Below are 16,812 nucleotides of genomic sequence, written 5' to 3'. Positions count from 1 at the left end.
GTAAGAAATTACAGATCTGGCCCACGTATTTAAATTCATTTTACAGAGGTGCTCGTCGAACATTGGTCTGCCCAAATCTCATCCTCGGGTGAAAGCGTTCCTCTATTCAGGATAAGACCGTTCAGGTTTGGTCTTGGTTCAAACCTGAACGGTTGGTTGTTCCCATTATTCGACGTCTCCCCGTGGTCAGTTTGCCTTTTAGGCATTTCTCTGACTGACCCATCTTGGGAAAACTTGGCCTTGATGGATCGCCCATCCTGCGTCTGCGTTTTACCTCGCAGTGGAGGAACCTCAGAAGGGACCACTCAGAAAATCACTCATCTTTATCCTCGCATTAGTCGAGGAGGGAAGAAAAATAATAAAATAAATGCAACAGGAGGAGGCGAATGCGATTAGATCGCCATATCTGTCATCTTTGGCGGGAAGATGGATGTGTGGATTGCCTTTTGGGTGGGGGGTTTCAACCCCTCGGGGGTTTTCTTTCTGGGCCGGAGCATCCCCCGGCCGGCCCCAGGAGGGCCTTCAAATTGGCTCTGGCTGCCGGGTAAGATTGATTGGAGGGCTGCGAACGGCCGTCATCTAATTGTTTAACTGAGACGCAACACTTTAGGCCAACAGGATTACACAACCTCGGGTTAATCTATTTACCGAGAGACGTCTGCAATCCCATCCCGCTCCATCTCCATCTCCATCTCAACCCCCTACTGGTTACAACCCCCCTCCAGTCGCCCACACAGCCTGACATTCAATCCGGGGACCGGCGCTTGGATTCCAGGCCCGTTTGAACTCAATCCCCTTCTAAAAGCAGGGGTTTGTTAGCGTTAGCTCGCAGGCTAGGCTCCCTGGAGCCCCTGGTCCAAAGTGATGAGAATGTCTATAATGTCATAGATGATCCAATCATAATCGGTGGACAGCGGACCCCTCATTAATCATCCCGCTGTAATTTTTTAAAAGGCAGATGGTCCGGAACGAGTTTGGTTACAGTATCGGAGGACCAGGGGTCAAAGATCCACTCCTTGGGAAGCGAAGAGCAGTGGGAATGTTTTTATTCTAAATTATTATCTTTAGTTTTACGTTTGTTCTGGCTCTTTGGAGGATAGATGCCTGAGGTTGTTTGTGTATGGAGGGCAGAGGAGTGGACTGAGGGTCACATAATTGGTCACAGATTGCATGACTTGAGACTCGACTTCAATAATCTCTTGGACTTGAGCCCATGGACTTGGAAAATACAAATGTTATTTATTTAAAAAGCGTGCAATGAATCAATTAATTTAATTTCAATTCCTGAATCAGCTAATGCTAACTTAACTATTGATACCCAGCAAGTCAACCTCTTTGCTTGAACTATCGTTATTGGACATCATCCAACGATGAAGATACCGCTACGAGAATAAAAATTATACCAAAGATAATTTTATTGGCGTACAGCAACTTTGCAATAGTCAACACAATGGTGAAGAGTCCATTATGACTTGTTTTAGGACTTGACCCTTGATTGAGGATGCTTGCTGTTAAGAGAGCTCCTACAAGAACTGCGATGCAAGAACCCGCAAACTGCTGGAAATATGTGTGTGTGTGTGTGTGTGTGTGTCCGAGGTCTTTTCACACCTGAGTTGTGTGTTCATCCGTGTAACCCATTGTTCCACGTGTCTCTGTGCCGAGCGTTTCTCCGTTTACGACGCCATCTCGCGCCCACGCCCGTAGATACCGAGCGCCAGCAGTGTGCACGACCCAATTTTAGTGTTGTCACACTCCCCGGAGATAGAGGTTTGATTTGTTGCGTGGAGGGGGCGGGGGGAGGGGCCGAGCGTGAGCCATTATCTGTGCTTTAACCTTCACATGTTAAAAGGCGTCTGATGAAAAACGGGCCTCATTATCAGCTGCGGCTCCAGATAAGATCGCTCACCGGCGCTTTAATGAAAACCAATTGATTTGCTCTCACCAAGACAAACAAAAAAAATAAAGAAAAACAGAAACGCAAAGGCGTTGAGCTCATTTTGAGGTGGACTTTGTAGCGCCGCAATGTTTTCCCAGGGTGACCAGTGTTGGACATTTTTTTTCTAGCTTGTAAGAAAAGTGTCCGAGATGGAAATTGGATCACTTTTATCGACGCCAGCTCATTAGTCCCGAAGTAGAGCGTCGCCACACGCTCTCACAGCTCCGTAACGCCTCCCATGTTTGAATGGAAGCCAAATTTAAAAGACAAGTGGAAGTGATTGCCTGTCTCACTATTTGGCTTTCTTAGCAGGAGCAAAAACTAAAAGCGGTGGATTTATTTTGGGAGAGCGACATAAAACAGACTCGGTGTCTCCGAGGCTGAAACAACACGACTGTTGGAAAGACGTGGGCTGAAATTTGCTTTTTCTCTCTCGTCTCCCTCCAGCTCCCTCTCCGGTGACTTCCATCCAGGCGAAGGATATCACGAGACACACCATCTTGCTGGCCTGGCAGCCGCCGGATCGCGCCAACGGGGTCATCCTGGAGTACGAGGTCAAGTACTATGAGAAGGTGAGGGGTCCTCTGGGAGATGTAGTTTCCTGCCGATGAGAGAATCTCCAAAATAGCCTCCGAGAAAGAAAAAAATCCTCGTCTGACTTTGTTTCTTCTTCTCAGGACCAAAACGAAAGAAGCTACAGAATCATAAAGACCACGTCGAGGAACACCGACATCAAGGGCCTCACGCCGCTCACCTCCTACGTGTTCCACGTGCGGGCGCGCACGGCGGCCGGCTACGGGGAATTCAGCGGCCCGTTTGAGTTCATGACCAACTCCGGTGAGTTCAGGCACGCCCCGTTTCTACAGGACCCTGCAGCGACGGCGTCTTCTTTTTTTTACGAGTTTGTCTCTTTCATTATTGAGCCGTTAATCAAAATAGCTGCCGTCTATAAAAGATAAATGGCCAACTCCAGCAGCCTTCATTATTCAAGTTTCAGTGAGTCTCGGCGGATGAGCGAGCCAGGGGTTGAGTTTTGGAAGAATGATACCGTTGCTGGCGGTTTTAGGTGGAAACTGCTAATATCCACCTTTTGCTTCACTTTAGATGTTAAATGTTAGCATTTTAAAGCAAAAATAAAGAGTGTTCATTGTTTGCAAGGCTAGTTGTTTCCCCTGTTTCCAGTTGTTTTGGCTAAGCTAACTATGAGTTTCCTAAATGCCTTAATTGGACCCCACGTTTGATGCTAAAGCTAGCTGTCCTAGCTAGCTTTAGCTTCATTTATTAGCCGGTCGTTGCAGTGTTTCTTGGACAATATTGGGTGTTGAGATTCGACTTTATTAGACAAGCTAAATGCAATATGCCACAGGGGAGTGCAAGCATTCATAAAAAACAAGATTATTTATATTTTCGGGGACACATTTCCGTGCAAATTCTACTGACAACAATCGGTGTTTACGTCTTTTATGACGTATAGAGGGTTTTTTACGGGGATGCACTGTAAGTCCAGGTGTCCCCTTTGTAATGCAGATGGGGACGGCCGCGCATGATAATGACACGGTCAAGCACACAGCCTAATGGGCCGCCATTGTCTCAAGGGGAAGAGGAAGGGGAGCACAGGGAGGAGGTGTGAGGAGGGGGGGGAGAGGGGGTCAATGACAAACACAGTAAACGGGCTCTTTCATGTGCGGCGGCTCGGTTGAGCGCAGTGATATTGACTTTGCTCTTTGTCTCTGTCCAACCGTCCTCCCTTTCTCTCCCTCCCTCCCTCCTTTATTGTCCTCCCATCTTCCCTCCCTTTTTCCTCAGTTCCAGCTCCCATCATCGGCGACGGGGCCAACTCCACGGTGCTGCTGGTGTCGGTGGTGGGCAGCGTGGTCCTCCTCATCATCCTCATCAGCGCCTTCGTCATCAGCCGAAGGTGAGCGTCGCCCGTCTGTGTCCCTTTCTGCTTCCTGTCCGTCCCTCTCTCCTCCCGGACGAGGGACGTCTTACTTAAAGCGCCGGGGGGGGGGGGGGAAAAGTAGCTGTCAGAGACAAGATGGACGTCACTCGGAACCACACACACACACACACACACACACCAAACCAGACAGCCAGTGCGACCCGCTCACGTCGGAAGAGTGATGACTCGCCACACCGGAGACGTGATTGACAGCTCCCGACAGCTGAAGAGATGCAATCAGCGACCCCTTCGCTCCTTGTCCTCCGCATCCATCCCTCTATCTCTCAGCGAGGGGCTGTAATCCCGACCGCTAGTTATTTTCTCCCACTGTGGAGAGAGAGAGAGAGAGAGAGAAAAGATGAGATAAGCGGGCAATGAAAAGTAGGGGATAGAATACAGGCAGAGAGGCATCAGGTGGATTTGCAGTGACCCAATCTCAGGGTGTTAACCAGCGAGCAGGACAAAGCACCGTCACACAGATGGGATTACATGCAGATGGGTCTGCCTCACCTCAGGGTGTTAACCACACTCCCCCTGTGTGTGTGCATGTGTGTGTGTCCCTTTTTATGGGTATTCGTTGATCCCTTTATGTGTGAGTGTGCCTCTTCATATGGAAAGCAAATCATCGTTTGCATGTGTGTATTGGTGTTGAGAATGATGGGGAGTGAAGGGGGGTGTTGATTGTGTGTGTGTGTGTGTTTATGTGTGTGTGTGTGTGTCCTCTCTCCCCTCCATGTGATTGCCTCTCTCCCCGGCCAAGCAGGTGGTTTGTCTCAGCCCTTTTTCATATGCATGTGACGGCCGCTGTCATTGTGCTGCCGCGGCCGGCCCGTGATTGTGGGGCGGGACCGTAATCACGCCGCCCGTTTACCGTCATTACACAACCACGGAGGACCGACAATGTCTCGCACATCTGGTCATTTCCGCCACTGACCCCGGCACATCAATATCAGCACAGGTGTCAGGATGCCGGAGGGGAATCGGGAGGGATTTAAGTGCATCTCTACTCGGATTGATTTGCTGCTATAAGCTCAGTGCCCTTCAGGAACCTTCAGTGTAATGTTATTTCTTCTTAAAGGGGACAAGTCATGTGCATTCTCAGGATCATACAGGATATGTTTACATGCTTTAATGTAAAAAAAACGTCTTTTTTTCTCATAATGTCTGTCTGAATGTACTTATATTCACCGTTTTTTTCTGAAACACTCTGTTTTAGTGCCTGTCTCTTTAAGGCATCCCTCCCAAAAAAATATGGCGCACTTTTGCAAAAGTAGTTCTCAAGCTACTCGGATGACCCGGCATGTGACAAATCTTATTGGCTTGTAGAATCACATGTGTCACCTTTAAAAGAATAGTTCAACATTTTGGGTGGTAGAAAAAATATAAAATTAAACAGATTTTTACGCGCTTGTAGAAGGACAGGGGCCATCCTTGCTGTTTCCTGTCTTAAGATAAGCTAAGCTAACCCTCCCTAACACCTAGCAATGCCGCTAATAAGCACGTTACCCCCCAAAACAATGTGAACTGTTCTTTTCAAGCTTTAATTCCCTTTAAATAAGTGCAATTATTAAGTGCCACAACTAAAAATCACGTCGGGTTCGCATTCAAGAGCAGTTTGTGTCTCTGTAATGAGCTCCCTTTAATGAATAGCTAATATCAAAACAAGAGTTTTAATGTCTGAACAGTAATTAAACCCGACGATCGAGTGGGTTCTCACTTTGAGTTTTAATTAGGGTTCACTAAAATGCCACTTGTGGTCCTTTATTATTATTATAATCTGTTGTTTTTAAGTACTTTGTCTTTATGTATTCTTGTTTTTATGTTACACACATTCCTCCCCCTACATCTATGATGACACTTGCGCTTGTCTTTGCCCCCAGAAGGAGTAAGTACAGCAAGGCCAAGCAGGACTCCGACGAAGAGAAGCACTTGCATCAAGGTAACCGGCGGTTAACACCCCACCCACACACTCGGTAATTGAAAAAACATTAACGCTGGCAGGTGTGTGTGTGTGTGTTCGTGTGTGTGCATGCGCCCTCAACCGCAAATGAAAGCCCATGAAGTGAGAGAGGGAGGGTGAGGAGCAAACTATTTTGAAGTTAATGTACTTGCATCCGAACATGCTCCAAACACCTCATTATCAAGTCATCAGCGTTGTTGTTTTCGTCCCCCACCCTTCCCCTCCCAAAAAAATGAAGTTAATGAGCTCCATCTTCATTGGAGTCAGTCACGATGGCATGAAAAGCAGTGGAGTCAGAGCGTGGAGCGAGGTGGAGGAGGAGGAGGAGGAGGAGGAGGAGTAGCCTGCAGCGTGATGGAAATAAAGAACAGATGGAGCGTATACTTGCAGGAATAAATTAACCTTCACTTTTTTCACTTTTTTTTTTGTGCTTCCTTCCTTTTCTCTCTCCCCCCCAGGAGTGAGGATATACGTTGACCCCTTCACCTACGAGGACCCCAACCAAGCCGTCCGCGAGTTCGCCAAAGAGATCGACGCCTCCTGCATCAAGATCGAGAAAGTCATCGGCATCGGTGAGGGGCTGCGGGTGTTTAGTTTTCTGTGTGAATCCAGTTATGTCAGCCATTTATACGCCATTTTTCATCAATTACTATAAATGCACCTTTTGCGGTGACACACTTTGGATAAAAGCATCCGCCTAATGGCATAATAGTGCAAGGTGGTAGTCGTTTGCATGCAAATATCCTGTAGCCCGGGCGTATTATTCTCGAATAAAAAAAACATTATGTCCTCAGACGATGACACGGGAGAGAGGTCATTGAGTAACATAAAATAAAAGTAAATAAAAAAATCAGAGGAGGCTTAAATATGTTGTCTGTGGCCAGAGAAAAGTCATCCAATGACACAATCATAAAGAGGAAGAATCAATACCCATTACCTCTCTCTATCTCTCTCTCTGCTCCAGTGGGTGAGGGTTACACTTACCGTAAAAGTTGGGTTACAAGCCGCTCCTCCGGTCAGTGTCCCCGCTGTAGCAAGCTAGGAGCAGCGCTAGCTAGCAGCAGCTTCTGCTAGCGCTGCTGCTGCTAGCTCCAAGCTGCTGCTGCTACTGCCCGCGTCCCCTCTGCCCAAGTCGGGTGTCCCGCTACCTTCTTTGGTTGTTGGGGAGCTAGCGGAGCGCTAGTGGAGCGCTAGCGGAGGTTATCGGGGAACTAGCGGAGCGCTTGCAGGAGCACTAGCTAGCTACAGCGGGGAGCTAAAGGGGACACTGACCGAAGGTAGTAGCGGCTTGTAACCCGACTTTTACGGTACACACACACACACACACACAGACACACACACGCTCCCTCCTCGATGTGATTAACTTCATTTACTCGTTCTTGGTGCACATGTTCAAACCCCTTTCTGGTGTGTTTTTTTCCCAGGCGAGTTCGGCGAGGTGTGCAGCGGCCGCCTGAAGATGCCGGGCAAGAGGGAGATCTGCGTGGCCATCAAGACGCTGAAGGCCGGCTACACCGACAAGCAGAGGCGGGACTTCCTGTCCGAGGCCAGCATCATGGGCCAGTTCGACCACCCCAACATCATCCACCTGGAGGGCGTGGTCACCAAATGTACGTCATACTTTTTGCCGCATAATTCTTTCCCTGTTTGAGAAAGAAAAAGGTGAGCTATTTCGGAGAATGGGGAAAATTGCAACGATAACATTTACACACACACACACACACACACACATATGCGATGACTTTTATATTCTAATGACACAGGCGGGACATTCATTTCTCCCTTTCAAATAAACGCGACGATAAATCACGACTAAGTACGTCTGAGGATTTGGGTGACTTTGGAAGAGGGCGAGCGTTGGGACAAACCAATCTTTACCAACCGAGAGGTGTGTGTGTGTTTGTGTGTGTGTGTTTGTGTGGCGCCTTAATGCCCCGACCTGAAGACCTGAGTGAGACACACGCCCCATCCGGGGTATCCCCAGGTGGGGCTCGTCCAGATGGAAGGGGGAGCATCGGTGGGAAAAAAGGGAGGTGGAGTTGAGGTAGCTGGGCAGTTTGGGAGGGGGGGGGGGGGTCTAATGGGTCCAGGAACAAGCCCTGTAGCGCGGCACCAGGCTCATTAATCATGATGTCAGCTGTAAATGTGTTTGGGGTTAGGGAGCGATACCCTATCCCTCCTCTATCTGCTGCTGCACGGCCACAGAACACCGGCCAGCTCCCCCTCCCTCCCGCCCCGGGCGCTCTCCACCCCTTCAACACCTTCCCCCGTGCTTTCTGTGCACATATATATGTGTGTGTGTGTGTGTTTGAAGGTCTTGTCTGCACATGCCGGAGTCTGTGCACCTTTGATTGCGCGCATGTGTGCGTGAGTGTTACCATAGCTGACGCGCCGGTGCTCGGCTCTCGGGGTTTAGATGGATGAAGTGCCTTAATGCGTCGTGACACAACAACAGCCCGGCCCTATCTGGGCTAGATAACGCCGTCTCTCCCACTGTTCTGCACACACACACACACACACACACACACACTGAACAATGCACGCATGCACACTTTCAGCCCAGCCTGAGCTGAAAGTGAACAGCAGCACGGGCAGAATTGCTTATCACCTATAACACCAGGAGAGGAGGAGGCGACCTCGAAGACCTCGAGTGAGGAAGACGGAGAGAGGGGGGAGAACAAAAAGGGCGGACAGATGGACAGGAGGAAGGAGGGGAAAAGAAAGAAACCGGAGACAAGCAGCGGACGGGGAAGGTGCAAATAGAAATGCGGCGGGAAGGAGACGGGAAGGTTGGCGGAGACGGAGACCGGAGGCCGAGAAAAGAGGAAAAAAAGAATTTGACGAAAAGTTTTTGGGCAAATTATCCCCTTTTTTACACTTCAGTGTGTCAGTGGGATCTATTAAAAATCCATTATTTGAATTGCACCCCCCCCCCCCCTTCTCTCTCCATTACAAATCACGTTAAAAGGAATTGTCAATCTGGCCTCAGTTTGCTGGCATGTCCAACGGAGACAATTAAGCCTCATTAATTATGGAGGGGATCCAAATAGACACCGAAATACATAAATGTGCAAAAAAAAGAAGAAGAAAAAATCCCTCACAGAGAACACTGCTGGCTGCAGTCCACCATCTTGAAGCCAGTGTGGATTTAAAGTTTCTGTCATTAAAATCCAGCTCATGTTGAACAGCTGATTTACATAAAACGAAGAGCGTGCTTATAAAAAAGAAAATAAATAAGAAGAGAGGTCTGCGTCTAAAAAGCCAGATCTTTGTTCCACGGCTTTGCCCCTCCCCTCTTCCCCTGATGTGTTGGCAGGTGATAATCGGCCCACATGGCCCAGAGTTCATTGCCAAAGCCGGCGGGGCGTATTCCGTAAACAAGGAATTAGCATGCAAATGGGGGGGGAAGGGGGACGAGGGCGGGGCTGGGAAGGCGAGAGTTTAAGGTCGCAGGTCAGACGCTCCTCAGACTTTATTGGGGAGCTGTCAATCACCGGGCGGCCCCCGGGGGCAGAGGCGAGCAACAAAGGGAACAAAGATGGCTGACAAAGAACCCCCCCCCCTCTACTCCCGCTCTCACCCAACTTTAACTCCACTTCCTCTTTTTTTTGGGGGGGGGGGAGGGGGTTGTCACCGCAGCGACCCCGCAATTAATGGAGTGCCAATCACGCGGCGGGGAGAGCCGGGTGACTGACGGCCTCTTGGCGTTGGCGAGCGGGAACTTCACCTTCGAGATCTCTCAGCCCTCTGTCGGCTTTTTCGGACATTCTGCTGGAGCTTTTTTTTGCACACGGTTCTCCTCCCCACCCGGCGCCAAGCATTCGGGCGATGTCAGCGCTTTTCTGTGCTTTTTAAGTCCACCTTAACTGTGAAGTGGGTTTTTGCTGCTCTGGGAAGGAACTCACAGCAGCACTGTTGCAGCATGTGTTGTTGCCATGGCTGGTTAGGCACCATTTTGGGACAAAAACAAGCATCCCTTCCTTTCCTTTTCTCCCTCTCCTCTCCCCTCATGGTCGCTACCACCCCCCCATCCTAAGAGACAAAGACAGACAGAGACCCACCAGGGAATGTCCTCCCTCCCTCCCTCCTTCGCCGCCTGCCCATGCTCAGATAAAGACGCAGACGCTTCCCCGAGAGAGAGGCGGAGAGAGGGGAGGACAGCGGGATGAGGTGAAAAAGGCCAGATGGGGGAGGAGGTGAAGAGAGAGAGAGACGGAGAGGAGCTAGCGGGAGAGTGACAGATGCGTGGACAAAGTTGGCAGAGGAGAGAAAGAGGGCAAAGGGACAGTGAGTGACATAAATAGCGAGTCAGAGGGATTCTGGGTGATGAGACTCTGGATAATGCGACCAACGTCAAGTCATATTTGCATAAACACAAGATGCTGTGTGCGTATGTGTGTGTGTGTGTGTGTGTGTGTGTGTGAGATGTCTTAGCATGTGCACGAGGAAAGTAAGTGGGACGTCAGGGCGACCGTACCGCTGAGCTAATTAAATCACTACGGGATAAAGATGGATGGCCTAACACACACTCACACACACACCACTCACACTCTCACATTCCCTCGAGAACCCGCTGCGTCGGGTTGTGATGTGCATCGTTTACCTCCATAATCATCTGCCTCTCTCTCTCTCTCTCTCTCTCTCTAGGTAAGCCAGTGATGATTATCACAGAGTACATGGAAAACGGATCGCTGGATGCATTCCTGAGGGTCAGTCATGCGTTACTGTCTGCACACGTGTGTGTGTGTGTGAGCATGCGATTCGAGCGTAGCGTGCCGATCCCATCTTATCTCTGTCATGTCGCCCCACAACGAACAAGCGTTCGTTCACAAACATTCGCCCCTAATCTTTATCCCCTCCTTGATCGACTTACCGTTCTTTCTTTCTTCCCGATGAAGATGGCTGCCGCAGGTTTGACTAAACTCTGGGTTCTAGATGATACTTCATCCAGTGAAGATACAAAATACACTCAGCAGTTGGCATAAATAATTGTGCACGAATAACAACTTGTTGCGCAATAGGTTATACAAGTATAAATAGGGACACAGACATTTTTAAACCATCGGAATATCCAGAATTTCCCCAATTGTTCGGCTCCATTTGCTTACAGCTACATTATAATATGAATTATATCCCATATATATGTCTATAAACAGTCAATATATACCGTAAAAGTCGGGTTATACGCCGCTACTACCTTCGGTCATTGTCCCCATTTGCTAACATTATCCCCATCCGCGCTAACTTCCACTAGCTCTCCGCTAGCTCCCGACAACCACCAAAGGTAGGGACCAGCCCCGGCTCTACACCCAACTTGGGCAGAGGGGACTCGGACAGTAGCAGCAGCAGCAGCAGCGGGGAGCTAGCAGTAGGAGCGGGGAGCTTGCAGCAGGAGCGGGGAGCTAGCAGTAGGAGCAGGGAGCTAGCAGTAGGAGCGGGGAGCTAGCAGTAGGAGCGGGGAGCTTGCAGCAGGAGCGGGGAGCTAGCAGTAGGAGCGGGGAGCTAGCAGTAGGAGCGGGGAGCTTGCAGCAGGAGCAGGGAGCTTGTAGCAGGAGCGGGGAGCTAGCAGCAGGAGCGGGGAGCTTGTAGCAGGAGCGGGGAGCTTGTAGCAGGAGCGGGGAGCTAGCAGCAGGAGCGGGGAGCTAGTAGCAGGAGCGGGGAGCTTGTAGCAGGAGCGGGGAGCTAGCAGCAGAAGCGGGGAGCTAGCAGTAGGAGCGGACAGCTAGTAGCAGGAGCGGGGAGCTAGTAGCAGGAGCGGGGAGCTTGTAGCAGGAGCGGGGAGCTAGCAGCAGAAGCGGGGAGCTAGCAGTAGGAGCGGACAGCTAGTAGCAGGAGCGGGGAGCTAGCAGTAGGAGCGGGGAGCTAGTAGCAGGAGCGGGGAGCTAGCACTAGGAGAGGGGAGCTAGCAGGAGGAGCGGGGAGCTAGTAGCAGCACTAGCTAGCGCTGCTACTAGCTTGCTACAGCGGGACACTGACCAGAAGTAGTAGCGGCGTATAACCCGACTTTTACGGTATATATATTTTCAAGGAAGATGAGCGATAACTATTGGAGAACAAAAGAACAGTCTAATATAAGTGTATGAATGTAGCCTCTATTTCCTTACAGCGACATCACAGTGTCTTATATGTGTTATAAACCATTTATTACCACTGAGACATCATTTGCTCATGTATGACTGAACACCGTGACAGAAAAATCATTTTGCCCAAGGGGCGAATGTGAAATATTTGCAGTTAAATTGTAAATGCCGGTGAAATGCTAAGAGACTCTGTGTTTAAACATGTTTCTCTCCCTCGTTCCTGCAGAAGAACGACGGGCGCTTCACGGTGATCCAGCTGGTCGGCATCCTGCGCGGCATCGCGTCGGGCATGAAGTATCTGTCCGACATGAGCTACGTTCACCGCGACCTGGCGGCTCGCAACATCCTGGTCAACAGCAACCTGGTGTGCAAGGTGTCCGACTTCGGCATGTCCCGGGTGCTGGAGGACGACCCCGAGGCGGCGTACACCACCAGGGTGAGTGTGTGAGAGTGTGTGTGTGACTCAGCCGGTCCTCCCACGCGTCGCCTTGTCGGCTTTCATTAAAAATCGTCCCGCCTTCCCGATTGCAGGGAGGGAAGATCCCCATCCGCTGGACGGCCCCGGAGGCCATCGCCTACAGGAAGTTCACCTCGGCCAGCGACGTGTGGAGCTACGGCGTCGTCATGTGGGAGGTGATGTCATACGGCGAGCGGCCGTACTGGGACATGAGCAACCAAGACGTAAGTCCGGGAGAAAGAAACATAAATAATATACAGGGTTGGAATATTGGAGCGTGAGATACTTCATCATTTTAACTCGGTTACGTAATCAAATCGCCGTCATTACCAGCAGTGTGTGTTCCACCTTTTCCTCATTTACACGATGCATTCACGCTTCTAGTGACACTAATGATGATAAATAATTTAATTCGTGCATGAAGCAAATGTGCCTTGAGTAAGGTGACAAAAAATGCAATACATTATGTCATAAAGTCGGCTTTTTTTTCTAAATCTCGGAGACGAAGTGACTGACGGCATTGATCTCCCGTCCAGGTGATCAAGGCCATCGATGAGGGCTACCGGCTGCCCCCGCCCATGGACTGCCCCGTGGCGCTCCACCAGCTCATGCTGGACTGCTGGCAGAGGGAGCGGGCCGACCGGCCCAAGTTCGGGCAGATCGTCAACATGCTGGACAAGCTGATCCGCAACCCCAACACCCTGAAGAGGACCGGGGGCGAGACCGCTGCCAGGTGAGACGGGGGGCGACTGGATGAAAACTACTTTTTACTGAAGAAATAGTCCCTAAAACAACTGCCAATAGAAACCACGACAGTCATGTTCTATCGTGTTATAGTTGGGTGGCAATATTCAGGAATATCACCATCATACAAGTGCATTTCACATATTATTTGCATGACTGAACTACGACAAAACTAAAGCTCAAAACATCAAAAAGCACACAGATGCAGCCTATTTACCGCACAATGCACACACACACACACACACACACTCTCGCCAGTGTGTTTACATTCTCCATTAAACATTATCTACCACCGTCTGCCTCCAAACAGCGCAAACAGCCTTGATAATGGATTTCTTTGCAAACAAGCTCTTTATTGGTGCCGTACACTCAGGAACGTGGGCGTTCTAACGGGGGAGAGAGAGAATTACGATGTTAACGGCGAGTTTAACAACAAACGGGACCCGTGCCGGTCCGACGCCATTACTCTCGAGCGGCTTAACGCGTTAAGAAGGACCTACGGTGCGTTTACAGACTCGGACGCTGGGATTCTTTGAGTGTGTGTGTGTGTGTGTGTGTGTGTGTACACTCGGCTGCGGTGAGCGCGAGAGAGAGGGGGTGGATCCTTGTGGAGTAATTAGCAGAACTCGAACCTATAAATGCAGCTTTTACAGTTCCAAGAGGGAAAGGGGAAAGTAGTGTGTTTGTGTGTGTGTGTGTGTGTGTGTCCCCTCATGCATAATCTTTTCCACCGACTGCGTAGAGATGACTTATTAAAGAGTCTGACATCCTGTTCTCACACTTCTCCTCAAAGATAAAGAGAAACAGGGCTAGAGTGTGAGAGAGTCACTGGAGCGGGACTCGAACCCCCGGGTGAATGTTTCATGGCCGCCAGAGACGCTCGGCAGGAGAAAGAAAGAAAAAAGAGAGAGAAGCGAATAAAGATGGAGGTCATTTCTGCTGATTGCCGGGAGGAACTCTTTTCTGTAAAATAAGGACGAATGGTCCGGTCGCACCAAGTAGGAACCCGTGTGTGGCTTGGCTCGGTTCCCGGTAGGACCCACGAGACAGCGACACGCGGCTAATGCTACAGCATCGTAGCCATGGAACGACGCTAATTCCCGTAAGGAATCAGCGTTTTTTTCAAACTCAGAAAGTGGATCATTACCTTTTTCGATGTCGCGTTGCACACATCATGCAAAGCAAACACTGACTGAACCTCAAGGTCACGACCTTTAACGCTCCGCTTTCCTCTCCTCCGCCCCCCTCCAGGCCCAGCACCACCCTGCTGGAGCCCGGCAGCCCCGAGGCCTGCTCGGCCGTGGGCACGGTGGAGGACTGGCTGCAGGCCATCGGCATGGAGAGGTACAGCGACAACTTCACCGCCGCCGGCTACACCACGCCGGAGGCCGTGGTCCACATGACACAGGAGTGAGTACGGAGGGGAGAGCGGGGGAGGAAGGGAGGGAGGGAGAGTAAAGATGGAGGTGCACGGCAGTCGGTTATAGCGAGGGAACTTTCTTTACGGTTGTAGAAATAATTGTTCTCTTATTTGAAGAAGACTACGCTGAAGAATGAGGCTCCATAGTTAAAATGAGTTATTCCAGCACTGAGGGAGAACATTTTACTTTTTGAATAATGATTTAGAAAAAAAATGGAATAATAAGATAAAATAAGATAATCGTATTAGTCCCACAGGGCACACTCATAATAATAATACATTTTATTCGTAGAGCGCTCTAAAAAGGTACTCAAAAGGCACTTTAGATGGTCAAATAAAAGCAATAACAATACAAACAAGGCAATATAATTCACTCTAGGAAGAAAGTAGGACATATTTAAATGTCACAGGAATAGAAACAATTTTTATATTCATGAGCGTTGGATGAGAAGATCGTGTCTGTAGGCTGAGAGTTTAAAGCCACATCCAGCAGCCGGTTAGCTTAGCTCAGCATTAAAAAAAAAACATGGGGGACAAACAGCTGGCCTGGCTCTGGTTTATAATAATCCGCCCGGCAACATTTCTAAATTTGACAAAAATGAAATAGAGGTCTTACAAAGGGTGAGGCGCAACATCGGACATGAAGCTACAGCTAGCTAGCACCTCTGCGCTAGCTAGCTGTAGCTTCATGTTCAGTGATACGAGAGCGGTATCTTCTCATCTAACTCTCAGCAAGAGACATACGTGTATCCCCCCAAACTATTATTATACTCTGATGTGGAACATCCTTTGCAAAATGTGTTACATGTTTCTTGGTCTCCGTCACTGGTTTGGGTTGTGTGTTAGCGGTTAAACGGTCGGTTTCCGCCGGACGGCTGTGAAATACATCATGTTTTGTCGGGTTTGTTATCGTTGTCCTAAAAGGCCTGTGGCTCTCTCTCCTCCTCTGCAGGGACATGGCTCGCATCGGCATCACCTTGGCGCCGCACCAGAACAAGATCCTGACCAGCGTCCAGGGAATGCTGTCCCAAATGCAACAGATGCAAGGCAGAATGGTTCCCGTCTGAGAGATTTAAACCCGAGAGAGAAAACAAAAAAGGGGGAAAAAGGGAAGCGACGCGACTTCGTTTCTTTTGAGGAAAAAAAAACAAAACAAAAAAAAGATCAAATATACAAAAAAAAAAAAAAGACAAATAAACTATGGAGAAGTAGTTTACCTCATCCATGCACTTTAAATTGGATTTTAAAAAGATGTTGATGAAGAAGGAAAAAAAAAAGTGGTAAAAATTGCACTTTTTTTTTACAAATCAGACCGTTACCTTGCCTGCTTTTTTGTTTTTTGTTGTTGTTGTTTTGGAGAATGGGACGCTTCTTTCTGCAGCATTTATGGACAGATGGATGGACGGCTGGAAAAGTGCATCCGAGAGGCCGAATGTGGAGTGCCTTCATGGTCTGGATGGAAAAGCGAGGGAGGAGAGAGGAGGATCTTACCTCTCCTCCTCCTTCTGGGCAGAGGGTCGTTTCTGGAACTTTCACTCTGGAATAATCCGCGGAGCAGATATTTTTTTTTGATTTCCTTTGACTGTGTTTATTGTACATGAATATGTTTCTGTGGGACTTCGCGGGGCCGCCATTGTCCTCCCTCTCTTGCTCTCAGCCGGATCTGTTTGATATCTCTGGCAAAATGGAGGATCCCGGCCGCCGCGTGTAAACACTGACTCTCGGAGAGGTTGAGGGTTGGATTCCGAAGGGGGCGGGGCTTAGCCGGAGCAGCTTTTTTTTGTTGTTTTCTGCTCTGTTCTGGCCTTGTTTTTCTCCCAGGACGCTGTGTTTTTTTGCCCTCAGGACGTTGCTAAGAATGTCTTTGATCTTCCAGAGGAGCCGTCCCACTCCCCTGTCTTCCCCAAAAGAAGCTCTCCTAAAACCTCAGATAAACACAATTTGGATTCTTCCATCCATTCATCCCCCCATCGCTACACTGCAGGACCCACCGACTCACCGCGTCCGATGGACAGCTGTTTGGACCCGCTGACTTTTGAGCTTTTCCTAATTGGACGCGAGAATGAAGGAATGTATCGCCGATTTTTGTTTTTTACTTACGGACCGAAGGATTGACAATATGGATGCAGAATGAATCAGAATCATCAGCATCGTCGCCTCTGAAGGGAAGCAAACACACGGAGGGACAGTCACGCCGCCATCAAGGTGAGGACCCATGTGTTTCTCACTGGTTAAAACCTCCCTTTGTTAGTGCAAGTATCAGCTATGTCTAG

The 16,812-nt window shown here is 49.4% G+C and overlaps 1 protein-coding gene across 2 annotated transcripts in view; it reads left to right on the top strand.

Annotated features, from left to right (window-relative positions):
• The window catches only part of epha4l (eph receptor A4, like), a gene marked incomplete at its 5' end in the record, with an annotated part of 48,451 nt that extends 32,687 nt beyond the window's left edge, over window positions 1–15,764 (top strand). Inside the window, 12 exons of one of the 2 annotated variants that reach the window (XM_079224707.1) lie at window positions 2,384–2,508; window positions 2,614–2,773; window positions 3,743–3,854; window positions 5,759–5,817; window positions 6,297–6,410; window positions 7,263–7,448; window positions 10,486–10,547; window positions 12,145–12,354; window positions 12,450–12,599; window positions 12,912–13,108; window positions 14,371–14,529; window positions 15,492–15,764. In XM_079224707.1, the coding sequence (XP_079080833.1) occupies window positions 2,384–2,508; window positions 2,614–2,773; window positions 3,743–3,854; window positions 5,759–5,817; window positions 6,297–6,410; window positions 7,263–7,448; window positions 10,486–10,547; window positions 12,145–12,354; window positions 12,450–12,599; window positions 12,912–13,108; window positions 14,371–14,529; window positions 15,492–15,606 (1,649 nt within the window). In that variant the 3' untranslated portion in view covers window positions 15,607–15,764. Of the gene's footprint in view, window positions 1–2,383; window positions 2,509–2,613; window positions 2,774–3,742; window positions 3,855–5,758; window positions 5,818–6,296; window positions 6,411–7,262; window positions 7,449–10,485; window positions 10,548–12,144; window positions 12,361–12,449; window positions 12,600–12,911; window positions 13,109–14,370; window positions 14,530–15,491 lie in introns of both variants that reach the window. The other variant, XM_079224708.1, reaches the window with a different exon arrangement.
• Between the last annotated feature and the right edge of the window lie 1,048 nt (window positions 15,765–16,812).

Source organism: Taurulus bubalis, assembly GCF_910589615.1.
Source record: "Taurulus bubalis genome assembly, chromosome: 10".
NCBI lineage: Eukaryota > Metazoa > Chordata > Actinopteri > Perciformes > Cottidae > Taurulus > Taurulus bubalis.
Note: the sequence above shows the minus strand (reverse complement) of the source record. Positions and strands in the feature narration are given on the sequence as shown.